The following is a 16,809-nucleotide window of genomic DNA, read 5'->3' as shown; positions in this document are numbered from 1 at the left end:
TAATTGCAGGCTCCCGCGCAGCTAAGGAATCTTCCCCAGTAACTGATGTGGTCAGAAGAACTCTATACCTAAATAAAAGATAAAACTGAAGAGAACAGATATATTCTGTAGCCCTGATAATCTCATTTTTCAGCCAGAGGGTGGTGAGGCACTGGAACAGGTTGCCCAAGGAGGCTGTGGATGCCCCATCCCTGCAGGCATTCAAGGCCAGGCTGGATGTGGCTCTGGGCAGCCTGGTCTGCTGTTTGGTGACCTGCACACAGCAGGGGGTTGGAACTGGATGAGCACTGTCGTCCTTTTCAACCCAGGCCATTCTATGGTTCTGTGATTACCCATGAAAGTGTCAGAGATCAAACACAGCCCCACTTGCTGCTCTTGCCAGCCCAGCAGGGAAACCATACAATGGTGATTCTTTACACACAAGAACAGCCAAGCACTTCCAAGCATCAACAAAGCCTGCTGCTAGAGCCAAAATGGTGGCAAAGCTTCGAGGGGCTCTTCTATGATCCACACATGGCTTTGTCTCATTATACTGCAATTAGCCTCAATCACCTTGGCTGCAGGTGCTGTGCTGTGGGATAACAGTCAGGCAGTGCCTGCAGCCACCACCTCCATTGCATTGGGCACCAAATCTGCCCTCAGCTACGTCTCTGCCCCCCAGCTTCCCTGTAAACTTTGTATTTAATCACAAAGCTCCGCACTTTGTGATTAAACTCGGAGCAATTCCTCTCACCCAGAAATCTCTGGTGCGTAGTTGTTATATAAGGACAAAGCATTGCTTCAAGATCTGAGAGAATTGGATATTCCCCATCAAAAGACACTTTTTCCCTGCAACAAAAACAAAAGCCACGGCCCTGCAGCTGTTTTCAGCATCAGCAGCCTGGCCTATGGGTTGTGTCCCTATGGCAGCGGTTGGGGCTGGGCGGGCTCTAAGCCCTCTGCCAACCCAAGCCACCCTGTGATTCTATGATTCTACACCACCACACAGATGAGTACTTACAGGCTCCTAGCATGATATAAGCAGCCAGGAGGCGGATATACAGGTTAGTGAGATGGATGTCTGGAAGCTGCAAAGGGTTAAGGCTCTTATCAGGGACCCAGAAAACATGGCATTTAGAAAAACTGGAGAAAAAACACACCTGTCATCAGAGCAATACTGCTCATTCTATAAAGACCTGACCGAAGCTTGCTGTGCTCCAGCCAAGTCCCAGAACTTGGCAACAAACACACCGTTACCATCCAAAAGCCCCAAATAGACATTTCTGGAGACATCTCCTTCTCTTGAGCCAAACGGCGCTGAACCTGGCTGCATACAAAGCCAAGCATGCAGCCACTCCGTGTGTCTACGTCCCTGAAAATCAAGTGGGACACCAACACTGTATATGGACAAATGAGAGCAGAGAGGGGGAAAAAAAAGCATTAATGTCCATCACCAAACATATTTTTCTTCCACTAATAACACCCATTAGCTACTCCAAAGAGAACAATCCCTGCGCTTCGGCTCTGAAGGAACACAGAGTTTTTAAGCAGGCACAACGGAAAGATTTTACAGAATTCAAGCATTCAACAGGACTAATGTGAAAGATTACTGTGCAATTATCCAAGCAATTTTCTCTCCTCATTGTCCCTGGACCATAAGGGTTTTTTAAATGCGAGCAGAAGGATTTATTCACCACAATAATAATAAAACAAAATATGAAATCAATGAATCTCTTTGCATGAAGCATAAAGCTCACGTTGCTATTAAGTTTAGCAGCATCCTGTCACATAAAGCACACGCAGTTTGCGTACTTAAATACCATCTTCCTCTTTTATTTTTCTCTTCCCTAATTCCTAACGCATTATCCCTCCATTTGTCCTCTAAACACGACTGGATTCAAACAACACAGCGTTGCTTCCTATCAGAAGCTTTATGCTTGTGCTCTAAGAGTGCAGTTGGAGATTTACATTTAATACTGACCAATAACTGCTGAAAATTACACTGAGATAACAGAGAAGCCCTAAGAGAAAGACATTAATATTAATTCAGGGAGAAGGAATTTCCTAAAACTAACAGAGCCAATATGCAAGTGAGCAGTTGGGCACCAGAAGGGACTTTGAAGCTCTTGCTTCTTCAGTGTGGCTGGGAAAGAAATCAGCCCACACCCAGCCCAAACCCACTGCAGCCTCCAGAGCACAGACACTCACAGTCACACTGGCCTTGGCTTACGTGTTCCCCCATCCCTTGTAATACAAAGTGATAGATGTCTTTTGAGGCCCTTAACACCTGCACAGCACAGCCTCAGTTGGTCCCTCTCTTGTTTTCATGAAAGATTTATCAGGAAAAGCAGAGAAACAGTCCCTATTTAGCTATTTATAAGGTGCCACCTGTCCTCACAGTGTGACGCTTCAACGCCTAAGCAAAGATTTTCAATAAAAAGGAACCCCTAGCTTTAAGCCCTGAGATTCCTATCAGGCTCCATACAAACACTTATTGCTTCAAGAGCACCACATACCCAGCACCTGCAAAGACCCCAGTTTTTTACCATTTAGACTCCTACCTATCAGCTCCTGAACTGCACAAGCAGAAGGCTGCAGATTGATTCCTCATGACAGCAGTTCATCTCACCTGAATTTCAAACCAGCATTTGGAGAAGACAAGCCAATGCATTCTCATGCAAACACCTAAATGGGCCAGATGAGTCATGCCTTTCATCTCCCTGTTTTTTGCTACAGATAAAGAGGCCAGATCAGGTACAGACATCTCCAAGGCTGCAAGATGAACGCTGTCCCAGATGACTAAGCTGCACTGACGCACTTCAGAGCTGCCACAGCCAGTTTGAACGCACAAATCCCACCAGGAAGCGAGCCCATAATATCAATATCTTTCTTACCATGATTGGGACACCAATGTCTGGCCATAAGAGATCCTCAGAGGGAAGCTTGGGAGAGTTCCACACTACCACAACTTTATTTAAGTACGGGAGACCATTGAGCCTTTCTAGGGAGTTCATCAAAACTTCCTCCCGCTCATAAGTTAGCATCACCACTGTGAACTGCTCCCGGGGGACGTTGCCACCCAAAGCAGCCTGGAACTCCTTCCCAGAGCCGCCTGCTCCTCCACCTATTGGTCGAAATCCAGTCCCAGACCCTAAAAACTTTGCTTCCGATGGCAAAACAGGGTCAAAGGGAGTATAGGGAAAGAGGTGAAAAGGCCCCGGAGCGGAATTCCAATTCCTGTAGATGTCCATTGCAGTGAGGGTGAAATTGCGGAGATATTTGGGAGATGCATAGGGTGGTTCTGTTTCCACAGGCCCCAAGTCCAGGTCACCGTTGTCTGCCATGTTGGGGTCTGTACCAGCAGCTTTGCCAGATCGGTGGGGAATCTCCACTGCAGTTTCTTCTCGGATAGGAGCAGCCGGGATTTGGATTCGAGTCCTTATGATAGCTAAGACTGTGCTGAACACATTATCAGAGGTGGAGAAGTAAGTCTCCCACAAGAAGCGGCCCTGCCTCCTCATGGCAAGGAGATCGTTGTCAGAAATGCTTCTCAGAAGAAAGTGCACTTCTGTGATACGTGGCTTTGGTATGATTAAGGCTGCCTCGTTCCACCGGATCACGTCGTTGTAGGGTAGCTGGACTTGCTCTCCAAGAACCACCGGGATGGCTCCGACTTCCAGAGCCTCAAACAGTCTCATGGCACACCCAGCGGAGATCACCAACCGGGTGTCCCCGGGGGTGATTATCAGTGCAAAAGTAGATAGCTTCAGTAGCTCTAGTCTGTCGTCCCTTTCTCCACACAGAGCCCACTCAGTGGGCAGACTCGCCTTAGGCTGGTTCTTACACGTGAACTCCACCAAAACAAAGTCCAGCTTGCTGTCCTGAACAGCCTTCAGGGTGGTGATAATGCGATCATCGTAGTCAGCCGGGGCGTTGCCTTCTATCTCCTCTTCGAAAGAGCGAACTTCTTGCAAGCTAGATCTGAGAGACTCAATCTTCTCCCCCTGGAAACTAAACAGATATTTACGCTTGACTGGCACCTGGGGTGGGATTTCTAGGAAGTTAGGTTCAGACATAGCATGGACCAGAGGTGACACCACAATATCAAACCCCGGTCGATACTGCACATCATAAAACGTGGACTGGGCAAGCATGGCACGCCCCGTGCTGATGTTGTAAAGAAAGTTCTGAGTTTCTGATTTCCTTGACAAATTGATGATGAGATGGTTATGTCCATCAGTCCTCCAATATGGCAAAGAGTGCAACTGTTGCTCTAGTTCAGTAGGTTTTGGCATTACGGGCTCTTGCATTTCCCCCACTAAAATTATATACACACAAGCAATATTTGCATTCTCAGTAACATAAACATTAGTTCTGACAGTCGCCTCAAAGGCTTGTTTAATTAAAGGGTCTAAGGAACTACCAAAAGGGTAATCGTCACTGTTGTAGACATAGACTGGAAAGCCAGATGTCAGCGGGCATCGCGAGTAGTCAAAACAGTTGTGCAGCCTGCAGTTCCGATTGGATTTTGGCAGGGGAAAGGTCGCATCGTCTTTGTCTGGCAGCAGCCGGATTGGCAAGGAGAGCTTTGGCTGGTTCTGAGCCATCAGTTCTTTGTAGGAATGCTCAGTCTGGCTGATGACGTTCTTCAGCTGCAGCAGGTCCTGCTTGGCATTCTCGATGCTCTTTTTGCAAGCCTCAATCTTCAAGTTGAGCTTGGCAATCTCACTGTTGAGCTCTTGCCTCTTGGCCTCCAGCTGCAGCAGCTCCTCGCTGACCGACTCGCGGATGCGGCACAGGTCTTGCACGTGCTTCACCTCGCACAGCTCATTGCCAGTCCGAGGGCCAAAGATGCGCTTGCCAGCATCATCTGCGTCATCGATGGTCGTCAGGTAGTAGTGGCCGATAAGGGGAAAAAAGACGAGGATGACAAAGAGGATGAAACTCAGCCAGGTAAGCCTGATCCGACTGGACCACCTCAACAACCACGGCTGGCCTCCGTTCCCCACTCCCCCATTCCGCAACATCGTATATCCAGTCATGAGTTCAACAGTCACCGCATGCCCAGTCACGTTGGATCAGTAGCCATAACCAGAAGAGTTCGTATAGCAAGTCTCCGCGAAGAAACGTTACTGTGCCTGCTTACTGAGAAGCCAATAGAACGGGAATTTCATCTTGTTGTGACGATGGCTCCTCGGTTGGACGTGACCATGCCCACACTCTGCCCACCCGTGGTCTGCAGGTAACCTGGTGGAAGTGTCACAGCGTTCTCATGGCGACTCAAAGACTCCACCAGCAGAGGAAAAGCACGACGGGATCAAGGCAAACTCTACCGCTGCTCTCGACATCCTGCATTATCATCATCCAATGAATATGCAGAGGCACCAGCCATTGTGGAGAACGAGCCAGAAGAGACTCGTACCAACGTCGGGTTCATCGCTGCTGTGTGGCTGATGCTCTGCTGTTCCTACAAGAGAACAATCACACATTCAGATAATGCAAACAAAACGACCCCACAGCGACCTGAGACTCTGCTAGTTTTTAAAACCAGCTGTCCTCTCCACAAAAGAGCAACCTTTGTGCATGTTTGGCACCTCTGGGGCTAACAGCAGTAAACCTGAGAAAGTGATGGGATTCATTAGATCTGGACACGTGGCCTTCTCTGAGCACTCTGTTTTTCATTAGGTTTGCACGCTTCAGTGGCCAGATCAGAAAATCACAGCCCCTGGATCTGGTTTCCTACTTCACCCACTGTCTTGCTGTGAAGCCTTGGGGAAGCTGCCTAACATCTGCAAGTCCCTGTCCCCTTCTGTACTAAGTGGGGATATCAATGTACCCCTGCTCTCTCTGCCCCCCTCTTAATGGCGTGTTGTGATTCTGAAACACAGCAGAGATGTAAATTCATGCTGCATAACTGAGCATAATCGCTCTTGTTCTGCTCTAATGATTAGAGCTGATAAGGAATTTTTAGACAAATTGTTTTCCTTTCCTTTCCTGCAGGAAAATTTTGATTTGTTGCGACAGAAAGTTTAAAGACCACATACGCAGTGTTGGCTATGACATCTCTGCAGGTTCACTGCACGTGGGAGAAAACTTCTGGCCAAAACTGGAAAAAGGTGCCTGTCTACAGTGCCTGGCTAAGGCTCTGAACTAGCAACATGGGCATAAAACCCACCAAGGCCTTAGAACACAGGGATGTGATACATTCAGCACTCGGCCAGATGCACATGCTGCTGTAAGAACTCTCCCTGCCTTTTAATTAGCATCATTCAAGGTACCCACATTTCTGAGATATTCTTTCATACATGGGAATTCCCACATCACTGATGAATACAGTGCTGGGCACAGCGTCGATTCCTGCACAGCCTCATGAGAAGCTTATTCATTTCCACTTCAATTTTTAATTAGAGGAAAGTCATCTCCATTGCTGATGGTCATTTTTCACTAAACCTGTTCATACTCCTCTCATTTACTCATTTGAGAATCGGCAGAAAGAAGAGAGAGAAGCAAACTGCAGCTACAAGAGGGCCAAAGCAAAACAGAAGTTCACCTTAAAGAAGAAGAGAATGAATAAATTTCAGTGTAGTACACAAATGTATCGGAAAAATGAAGTGAACATTTGATTTTAACCAGAAAAAAATTGTAACAAAAGGGAAGCAAGTCAGCTAACAGTGCACAGCTCCTAGGTCTGTTTTGTTACAAGGCTATTTGTTTGTGGTAATGTAATGCTGTAGACTAAATGAGAATCCTCCCCCAAACTGGACCTGCGACTGGGAGACGCATAGTAGTTAAAAATTAAAGCAGCTTTTAAATTCATAACATTGCCTGGCAAACGACACTGGTGTAAATCTCAGAAAGCAAGGAGGATAAAAGGGCTAAAAAGTCAGAAAAAGGCAAAATCAGCTTTCTCAGACCTTGGCAGCGCTGTCAGTGAGGGCAGATGGGGGAGGCTTGGGCTCTCTTGGCAGAACATTTTAATGCTCTTCTCTGTACAGCAGCCTCCATTTGCCTGGGCTGAGAGTGGCTGGTGATGAATGTAAATCCCCAGCTCTTCTGCACGAGGCTGTCAGTCAGACACGGGAAGCCCTGGCAGTAGCAGCGTGCTTGCATTGTGCCGCTGGGACCGCTGCTATACAACAGAAGGGTTTTAGCATGCACCAGTGTACAAAGCAGCTGACTGAGTGAGGCAAAAAAAAAACCAAAAAACTTTTAAAGCCTGTATTTTATTTTTAAGCTCTCCCCAGGAAAGGAAGCTCTTGCTGCTACTGTCCGTGCATGCACAGTCGGTCAGTCCCTGCAATTCCAACGCTGTCTCAAAGGGGCTGCAAAGATCCTAGAATTGCAAACACTTGTCTGCAAATAGCTGGCCAGGAGATGAGCGTTGCTCTATTAACGCTTCTGAGAGAAAAGCCAAAGCACATGCTCATTGGAACACCTGCAAAGCTAAGAAACAGCTCAACTTCAAGGTATGCATGGGAAAACAAGGTCTGCTGTTTCTTCTTTGGGGACGCCACTGGAGTGAACACAGTTAAATCCTGTGAGGTGCTGAGACAATACAGGAACAAGGGAACACAAATGTGACCAGAAAATGGTAGAGGAGGTGTGTGCATGTGCTTCTTCTGACTGGCCAGAATAAAAACATGGCCCCAAAGGCAGTAAAGGCAGCCCCAAGGACCATCAGTTTAGACTGCATCTAAACCTTGTTCCATTTTAGCAGCACTGCCTATTTACAAGCTCCAAACAGCAATGAAGTAGCAAAGTGGACTCCCTAAAATGGCAACTGGTGTCCTTGGAAAGCTAAATCCAGACCATCACCCCACACACGATCCTCTGCAGCTGTTCTGCCATCTAATCCTTCCAGTGGCTCCTCTGTTCCTGCTCCTTCAGTAGGCACACAACAAACTTTATCCTTCTGGCCTAAAAACGAGGGCTGTGAATTAAAACAATCTGTGTGCTCAGAAACCTGAAGCTGACAAATGAACTCCGCTCTTAGCTCAGAAAAAAACACACAGGAGAGAGCGGAGGAGGCTGCGGAGGGATATGAAATGCAACATGCATGGCTGGGGATCAGTTAGAAGTATTGACTATCAATATGAAATACGTGCTAGCGATAAAGAAAGCACTTTAGACACTCCTTCTGACTGTTCTTCATTACAAAGACTTCATTCCTCATCAACTAGATAGAGCCTGAGGTTGTAACACAGTGCTTTTAATTTATTTTTTTTTTAAGTTCTAGTAACAAAGTAAAAACTCAATCTGCTGTTTTACCAAGGGAGACTTCAGTGTTTTATTTAAAAGGAATAAGCTGCCCTGGTGAAAGATTGCTGATTTCCATAGTTCCCAAAAAGAAGTTTGGGAGGAAGAGAAAGATACCAGTTGCTGGGTTCTCCCTCCCAAGCACTATTTAGTCCCAACAGAGTCCCACACTGAGAAACTCCTGTTGACATTTTAACACGACGTTGCTGCCTTATAGTGCTAATTACATACACAAAAAAAGAGGCAAAGAAGAGCTCTTGGGAAATCAGAAGCTCAATAATTACCACAGCCTCTTCCCAAATGCCAATCTGACCGACTTCTTTGGCATGACATGCTTGCAAGCTGCAGTTCCTTCTCCCACAGCGCAGGGCTGCAAAACTAAATTGCTGTTCATGCATGCTGCCACATCTTTGTTCAAATCCAGGGATATTTTCCCAGTGGGTGTTCTCTCTGCCAATGTAGTTACAGGAATATTTGGGGTTCTCCTGCTTTTTGGATTTCTAGCAGAACGAGTCAGGCTGGGTGCTAGTGAAAGTCATTGCTCCCATGGCTCTGCAAGTGTTCAATAACAAAAGCCCCTCCGCAGACACATGAGCAATCCTGTCCCTCCTACTTGTCCCTCCTTCTGTCCATCTCCCCATATAATATGAAATATTGTCTCCTTGTCAGCATATCTGAGAAGAGAGTGGAAACGTTAAACTCACATTCCTCTCGAGCACACCTAGAGGTGGATCACCATGCAGAGTATGGTGACACAGGTACAAATGACTGCAACAAGCAAACCAGGTGGAAGACCTACAGGGATCCTACATCAGAGCTCCCAGACTCTGTGTGCACCTCTATCCATCCTCAGTCTCCTCCTGTCCCAGCTGATAAGCCTGCAGAGTTATCACTGCAGTGCTGTCACCAGAAACATCCCCCTGTGCTGGGGCTCTCTTTGAGGATGAACCTCGATACCCACCTCTGTCATGCAGGTTCCCTCCTGATGAACTGTGAAAGTCAAGGTGCTGTGTTAGTGGCTTCTTTGCTTCTCTCCTCTGATTCAAACAGACAGTTCCTATTGCCAAATCCCTTTTTCACCAGCACTAAAAATGAAATCAAATAAAAATCACATTTTTTTTTACAGCAGTAAAAAGGGTAAACCATTATCTTTCTGCTAAAGCAAGAAGATACAGCACATTGCCACCCTCCTTTCTTGGCAACAAGGAAGAGCGTTTCCAGTGAAACGGAAAAGAAATGAACACAAAACAGCCCTCCAGCAACGATAACTTTCAACTTCCTAATTCTCATAAAGAATAGGATTACACTCCAAATCTCCAATCACTTTTGGAACAGGAGCATTTAGAGGATTTTCCTCCTGCAACTGAACAAGGAAAGTAAATCTATTAGGTGCGTGCTTTAAGGTATGTTTGAGAGCAGATCTTTAAAAGCAGCAGATGGAAAATTCACTCTGAAATGCTTTGCGTGCTGCAGCCTAAAGGATCATCACTGGGGATTTGTAGCATCTCTGGAGCTCTCAGGTACAGAGAAATACTCCTAGGCAAAGATCAGCGCTGCGACACGTAACCAGCAAAAGATCTTGTAATCTCTACGTTTAGGGGATAAACTGCACCCTCTGCTTTATAAAGCTTTTATCCCAACCAAGAAAAGTTCCTGCCTCTGTGTGGAGCCAAACCTGCTACCAGCCTTGCTCCTAGCACACAGCAAAGTGGTTCTGGGCAAATACTCCCAGAGAGCCCCTCGGTGTCCTCTCCAGGAAGTAATCCATAGTAACTTGCTGTATTCCCCTTATATTCACAAAAGGGAAGCCAGACCACAGGCACAGGGCTCCTGGACACTGGATTATAGTTCAGCCACTTGACCAGGCTCTTACATGGTGTTTGGAGGCACTGTAGTGTCTGGAGGCAGAAAGAGACCCTACAGTTGAACTGGATAAAGGAAAGAAATGCAACCTAAACAGAAAACACAGGGATTTCAACAGAGGTATTTGGCATTCAAGGACAAAAATCCCAGCTTTCTAACCCTGTGTAGAACTCCTTAATGTTCCTTGTGGAGCCCCAGGTTCAGGATCAGACTTCCCCAAAAGCAATTTCCACTTCTGAAGGGCAAGACAATCTGGAAGAAGAATTAACAGCCAACTAACCCCAACAAGCAAGTCCCCACAAAGTAGCTTGGCTTGTACTTCAGCTGATGCTTTTGAGAGCTCATGACTGATGAATGGGGAAAAATGAACCCCAAAAGAGAACCGAGACATGGAAGTAAAACCAAGTGTTGCTGTGTCAAGGTCAAGTTGCCTCATCATCACAGGAAAGAAATGAAGAAAAGGAGAGGGAGAGTTGGGATAAGTGCAGCAGACAGCTGGGGAAGGAACAGGAAGGAAAGAAGGACCAAAAGGGTCACGGCTTCTCCTAATGATTCCTTGAAATCCCAAATCCCCCCCAGTCAAACCTTCCGGGGCCCCAGCATCAGCAGAAGGAACAAGTACACGGCCACTACCTGCTTCAACAAAGGGCAAAAAGACATTCACAACCCAGGTTCAGAGACTTCCAAGAGGTCCTCTCCAACCAAACCTACTGCATGACAACCTGTCCAAGGCCACTACAGAGCCTGTGCCAGCTCAGGATTCAATAGATATCTAACTGTCCTGTCTGCAAAACAGTCCACCTTCCAGCCTGCTTTCTTCCAGTGCTTTCCTTCTCCAGTATCTTCCTGCTTTTTGCATAATGCATTGTGCAATCTACTTAACATATAGAGCTTTTAGTTCTTAAATTTATTATTTAGTGTTGTTTTCCGGTAATAAAGCAGGAGTATTGTTTTATTTATTCTTGCAGGCTGCACACGAGCACTTCTCTCTACAAAGAAGTACACAGCTTACAAGTGAATCCTTTTATGTTCTGCAGCACTGAACGGCAGAACAACCTGAACACAAAACTCTTCAACTTCCCAGTCTCTGAGCAAGAAATCACAGGGCAGAGCTTTACAAGGAACCTGGTAAATACAGACAGAGTGGCTGCTGTTGTACTGCTCTCTGTGTTCCCATTTATAAAGTTCTAAAAGATTTTTGGGCACTTGGGAAGCAAACTGAGGAAGCAGCTACCTTGCTCCATTACGTGCACAACCTGCATGAGGAGTAGGTGCATGACTGCTATCTTGTTTGTTGCTGAAAGGGATAAATTAGGTGTGGGAGGAGGAGAAGGCTATTTCTGCTTTTACCTTGAAACAATGAATGAACAGGAACTCTCTGGAGGTAAAACCACAGCAAAGAGCCGGGCACTTCACAGAGAAGTACACAGAGGTGAGCTGCAGGCAGGAGGAATGGGCAGCTGTTCCCAATGCTGACTGTGAGACAGCTCCAGCACTCAGGATTCACTGTGGCTTTGGGCCCCAGGTAGCTGCAGTACTTTATTTTCCCCAGGGCTAAAATACAAACCTCTCTCACCTCTGTGACCACCACCAGCACTGCCTCCACGGCAGCAAACAAGCACACAGAGGAATTCAGGCTCCTGATCAAAGACAGATGCTTCAAGTTGTAATTAAGCACAATTTTCAACTTCTTCATCCTGGTTAAATTACAAGAAAAAGGCGATACTGCCTGAAAAAGCACAGAAACACAGTGCTTAACATCACCTCTCTCAGCAGGGAGGGCCACATCCCATCCCAAAGGGAATTTTGTAAAGTTGTCCCATTTTTTGCATGCGGGGTGAAGGCAGCATCTCCACGGAGGGGCTCTGAAGGAGGTCTTCCCACTTCTATCCGTGCTGCCATACACATCTCTCAGCATCCTTTTCCCTCCTCCCACAGAGGCCCCTGATGCACAGGGCGGGCAGCCCAGCAGCGAGCTGATGGCCTACTGCACTTTCTGGAGAATGTTTCATTGCCACGGAAGTGGAGGCCGCTCTGTTTCAGACAGCCTGATCAATCATGCCAAATAACTAAATTACCCGACGCGCTGTAATCACCCATATTTATACAGCAGGCGGATTCTTATCCGACACAGTTCATTACGAGGCAAACGAGAAATTCAGATGCACAAACACAACTATTGCCAGCACTCTATTAATTTGAGCTCGATTCAAATAGGGTCCCTGTGGGTAACAAACCCGTTTCTCAATATCAGACACTCCAGTCACACATTCCCAATTAGGCAAGGGACATTAAATGCCTTTCTGCTGCATTCACAGGTGGATAACGCAGCAGGAACGGTGGTCGAAGGAGTGAAGCATCTTTGCTGCCTGCAGAGGTTTCAGGAGAAAGATGTCACCAAATAACTGTGCCACCACCTCCACTGGGCTTGTTTGAACTCTGCCAGCATCCCAGCCACGCTGCCTTAGAATCACAGAATGGCCAGGGTTGGAAGGGACCTCAAGGATCATGAAGCTCCAACCCTCCTCCCACATGCAGGGCCACCAACCTCCACATTTAATACCAGCCCAGGCTGCCCAGGGCCTCATCCAACCTGGCCTTGAACACCTCCAGGGATGGGGTAACCACAGCCTCTCTGGACAGCTGTTCCAGCACCTCACCACTCTCATAGCAAAGAACTTCCCCCAGACATCCAATTTAAGCCTTTCCTCCTTGAACTGCCTTTGTCACACTGGTGGCACTTCTACACTGGTAGACCTGGAACCACATATAACCACATACATTTGTTCAGATATGAGAATGGAAATGAACTGTTCAGAGAAACTGAACTGGAGAAGTCACACTGCCAACAAAACCTGCCATCAGAGCAGGACGGGCTGGGGAGCAGCCATCCTGTTCTCATCCCAGGGCAGAAGGATTACTGAGTTTAAGTGCAGCTACGGGACAAAAATAAATCTATTCATGGAATATCCTGAGTTGGAAGGGACCAACAAAGATATTTCGCCCTTTCCTTTGCTCAACCTGAGAGCTCCACAGAGCTTAGGTCTGCCCAGCCATGCCACTGGTGCACAGTGTCCAAGTGCTGGCTGAAAGCAATGCATCCCACAGCTTCCTGCTGTAAAGACACTGCCATGCCAGATGAACCCCCCACCTGAAATAAAGGGATGCCGCCAGGACTGACCTCACAGTAAGATCTCTGCCAGCGAGAGCAATGGTATGATGGCTTAAAAAATAAATAAATAAATAAAAGCTAATTAGTGGAGTTGTACTTAGCAAAAGAGGAAGTCAGGAGGTTGAATGGAGCTGGGAGAGGCCATCACAGAATCGTAGAATGGCCCGGGTAGAAAAGGACCACAATGCTCATCCAGTTCCAAACCCTGCTATGTGCAGGTTGCCAACCAGCAGACCAGGCTGCCCAGAGCCACATCCAGCCTGGCCTTGAATGCCTGCAGGGATGGGGCATCCACAGCCTCCTTGGGCAACCTGTTCCAGTGCCTCACCACCCTCTGGATGAAAAACTTCCTCCTAAGATCTAACCTAAACCTCCCCTGACTCAATTTAAAACCATTCCCCCTTGTCCTACCACTATCCACCCTCACAAACAGCCATTCCCCCTCCTGTTTATACGCTCCTTCAAGTACTCCCACAATGAGGTCTCCCTGCAGCCTTCTCTTCTCCAAGCTAAACAAGCCCAGTTCCCTCAACCTTTCCTCATAGGAGAGGAGCTCCAGCCCTCTGATCATCTCAGTGCCCTCCTCTGGACCCGCTCCAAGAGCTCCACGTCCTTCCTGTGCTGGGGGCCCCAGGCCTGGATGCAGTGCTGCAGATGGGGCCTCACAAGAGCCGAGTAGAGGGGGACAATCACCTCCCTTTCCCTGCTGGCCACCCCTTTTAATGCAGCCCAGAACACAGTTGGCCTTCTGGGCTGCAAGCGCACACTGCAGGCTCGTGTCCAGCTTCTCATCCACCAGCACCCCCAAGTCCTTCTTCACAGGGCTGCTCTCAAGGAGATCTTCCCCCAGTTTGTATAAATACCTGGCATTGTCCTAACCCAAATGCAGCACCCTGCACTTGGCCTTTTTGAACCTCATTAGGTTTTCATGGGCCCACTTCTCCAGCCTGGCCAGGTGGTTCTGGATGGCTTCCCTTCCTTCCAGTGTATTGAGTGCACCACTCAGCTTGCTGCATCCTTGCAGAGCAGATGTTAGCAGCCCAGCCAATGGAAGCCTGGGCAGTGCGTATCCAGGGTAGGATGTGCAGATGCGGAAGTTAAAAATAAGCAAAGAACAAAACATGGTGCCTGAAGCTTGTGGGAGTGCATAACGAGGTTATTAACAGCAGAAAAGTGTACGATGGAAGATAAGCATTAGCAGAATGCACGATAATTAAATTTTTACAGAACAGAGTTGTTGCCTGGGTTTAAAATGCTGGCTAATTTAACACCTGCTGCATGCTGGTTTGTCAGTGGTGCCCATTTCTTTGCTTGCAAGACACACAAGCAGCAAGCCTAGTCTCAAATCAAGCTATGTGTTTGCAGAACACTACCACCCAGACCCCAAAAGGGGAAGGATGGAAGACATCCCACTCTGCCGCGCATTCAGGGAAAAGCAAGGACTGCTGCAATAATAGACAGGGGAAAAAATGGTCAGGAATGGAAAGACTGGGGGACACGTGCAGTAAGAAAGGGCTGCTGCAGCCCAGCTGTGCAGCTGTTCTGCCTAATGAAAGCCTAAGAAAGATCAGGGGAAGAAGGGTGGAAGGAACTTGGCCATCACTGGAGATGAAGGAAGGAATTAACTTTACACCTGCACAAGCGAGGCTCCATCACCGAACAAGATTAGATGGGCTTTGGCAAGCCACAGGTCATAAAAGTGGAGCTAAGGGTCAGATGGAGTCTGCCTAGAAATAAATTGCTAAATCAAATCTAACCAACTCACCACCTTTTTAATAACGCAGCTCTGTATCAGTGCACCCTGCAGCCCGTGCTGAGCTTCCCAGTGAGGTTCCCCTCTCCCTGCAGCTTCACCACTGCACTTTAAGCTTTTCTGATTACCTGAAACTGGAAAGTGTTTGGTTTTGGTGAGAAAAAGAAAAAACAACTCCTTAGTGGCAAAACTCCCTAGTTTTATCAAATTCCTGCCATATGTAAGTCTGACACTTTATTTGGACTTCTGTGGCTTCCAGCTTATGCCCAGAGCTCAAGAGGCACCACCAGCCCACCACACCCCAGGAGCACAAATGTGATTCTCCACTCACACTGAGATGCTCTCCATCCCCACATATTATGCTGCACATCCCTTACCAAACTCCTGCACCTCTGAGCTGCGCCCCTTCTCTCAAACACTTTGGAATCCTTCGGAGCGAAGGAATTCTGCAGTTTCAAAGCTGGGAACTTGGGGATATCAGGAGCAGTAAGACAAGGCTGCTACACGGCTGCAAACCTAATGAGCAGACGCAGCACTTCTTTTGACCTCAAAAATTACTTTTTAGGATAAAAGCGAGGAGAGGTCTTAAAATAAAAGCAGCATGATGAAACGCTTCCACCAATGGCACTGCACCATGGAGGCTGTTCCTTAGCATCCCAGAGCAGATGTGCTGCACTCAAAATGTCTTTGTCTATTAAAACTGTGTCAGCTTCAGAGACTCCAAAACTCCCCGTGGCATAAACAGAATTTCTAATGAACAGCTGCAGGATACAGGAGTAGCCGCACGAAATGCAGCTGCTGGTATCACTTTCTTTGCCTACCTCTGACCACCTTCACCCTGCTGCTGGCTGGATCCCACCTTCCCCATTTCAGCACCTCTGATGTTCCCAAACCTCTGCCTCCTCACTGTGCCTCTTACACCCCACACAGCTCAGCACTCTCAGCCCATATATTTGGCCCACCCACAGAACCTGTCCTCTATGCCCCTACCTCCAGTCTCCTGCTCCCCAGGAGGCTAGCAAACAGCCAGCAGTCCACAGGCAGGTGTATGGTGCCTGGTTCAGCTATTGCCATTCATCACTTCCAAAGCCTGTGAGCAGCACTCACCTCTTTAGAATCACAGAATCATTAAGACTGGAAAACACCAATAGGATCCCAAGTCCAACCATCAACCCATCAGCATGTCTACTAACTACGTTCTTAAATAGAATCACAGAATCATTCAGGTTGGAAAAAACCTTTAAGATCCCCAAGCCCAATCCCAGCCCACCCCACCATGCCCATGTCACTTGATATCACATCCCCATGGCTCTGGAACACTCCCAAGGGACAGTGACCCCACCACCTCCCTGGGCAGCTGTGCCACTGCATCACTGCTCTTCAGGAGAATAATCTTAATATTTAATCTGAGAGAGCACCTTGCACCAGGGACTGCCCGTGCTTGCTCTAACAGAGCTGTGATTCCCACGCAGCCCTCAAGCTTTGCTGCTGTTTTGACTGTTCACACTATGGGGAAAAAAAAAAAAAAAAAAAAAAAAGAGCAAAAGGGAGAAATAAAGGGGAAAACATTATCACGCCAAACCCTGTAATTCTGCAGAACATGAGCAATCCTCAGGGAAGGATTTAAGCTGGGTAAGTTGAAATCCACTAATGGAGCTTTTAGCTTCAACACTGCCTTGCAGGCCAACACACCAAAGCATGACTGTGAGATTTTGTTTTTTGTTTTTAAATCCTCTGCGTTTGAAAACAAAAACCTGCCCAGCATACAGCCTGGTCCAAAGGAACT

General features: G+C 47.4%; 1 protein-coding gene across 11 annotated transcripts in view; it reads right to left on the bottom strand.

Annotated features, from left to right (window-relative positions):
• The window catches only part of EXTL3 (exostosin like glycosyltransferase 3), a 131,222-nt gene that overhangs the window by 20,469 nt on the left and 93,944 nt on the right, over positions 1-16,809 (bottom strand). For 9 of the 11 annotated variants that reach the window (XM_090136567.1, XM_090136565.1, XM_090136566.1 and 6 more), the window contains 2 exons: positions 9,197-9,320; positions 2,874-5,446 (listed from right to left, as the gene is read on the bottom strand). In XM_090136567.1, coding sequence (XP_089992693.1) covers positions 2,874-5,021 — 2,148 coding nt within the window. In that variant the 5' untranslated portion in view covers positions 5,022-5,446; positions 9,197-9,320. The remainder of the gene's footprint in view (positions 1-2,873; positions 5,447-9,196; positions 9,321-16,809) is intronic. The other 2 variants (XM_090136574.1, XM_090136573.1) reach the window with 1 other exon arrangement.

This window comes from Phasianus colchicus, chromosome 2 (genome assembly GCF_987193195.1).
Source record: "Phasianus colchicus chromosome 2, bPhaCol1.hap1.1, whole genome shotgun sequence".
Taxonomy (NCBI): domain Eukaryota; kingdom Metazoa; phylum Chordata; class Aves; order Galliformes; family Phasianidae; genus Phasianus; species Phasianus colchicus.
The sequence above is the reverse complement of the archived record's forward strand: the minus strand, read 5'-3'. Positions and strand labels throughout refer to the sequence as shown.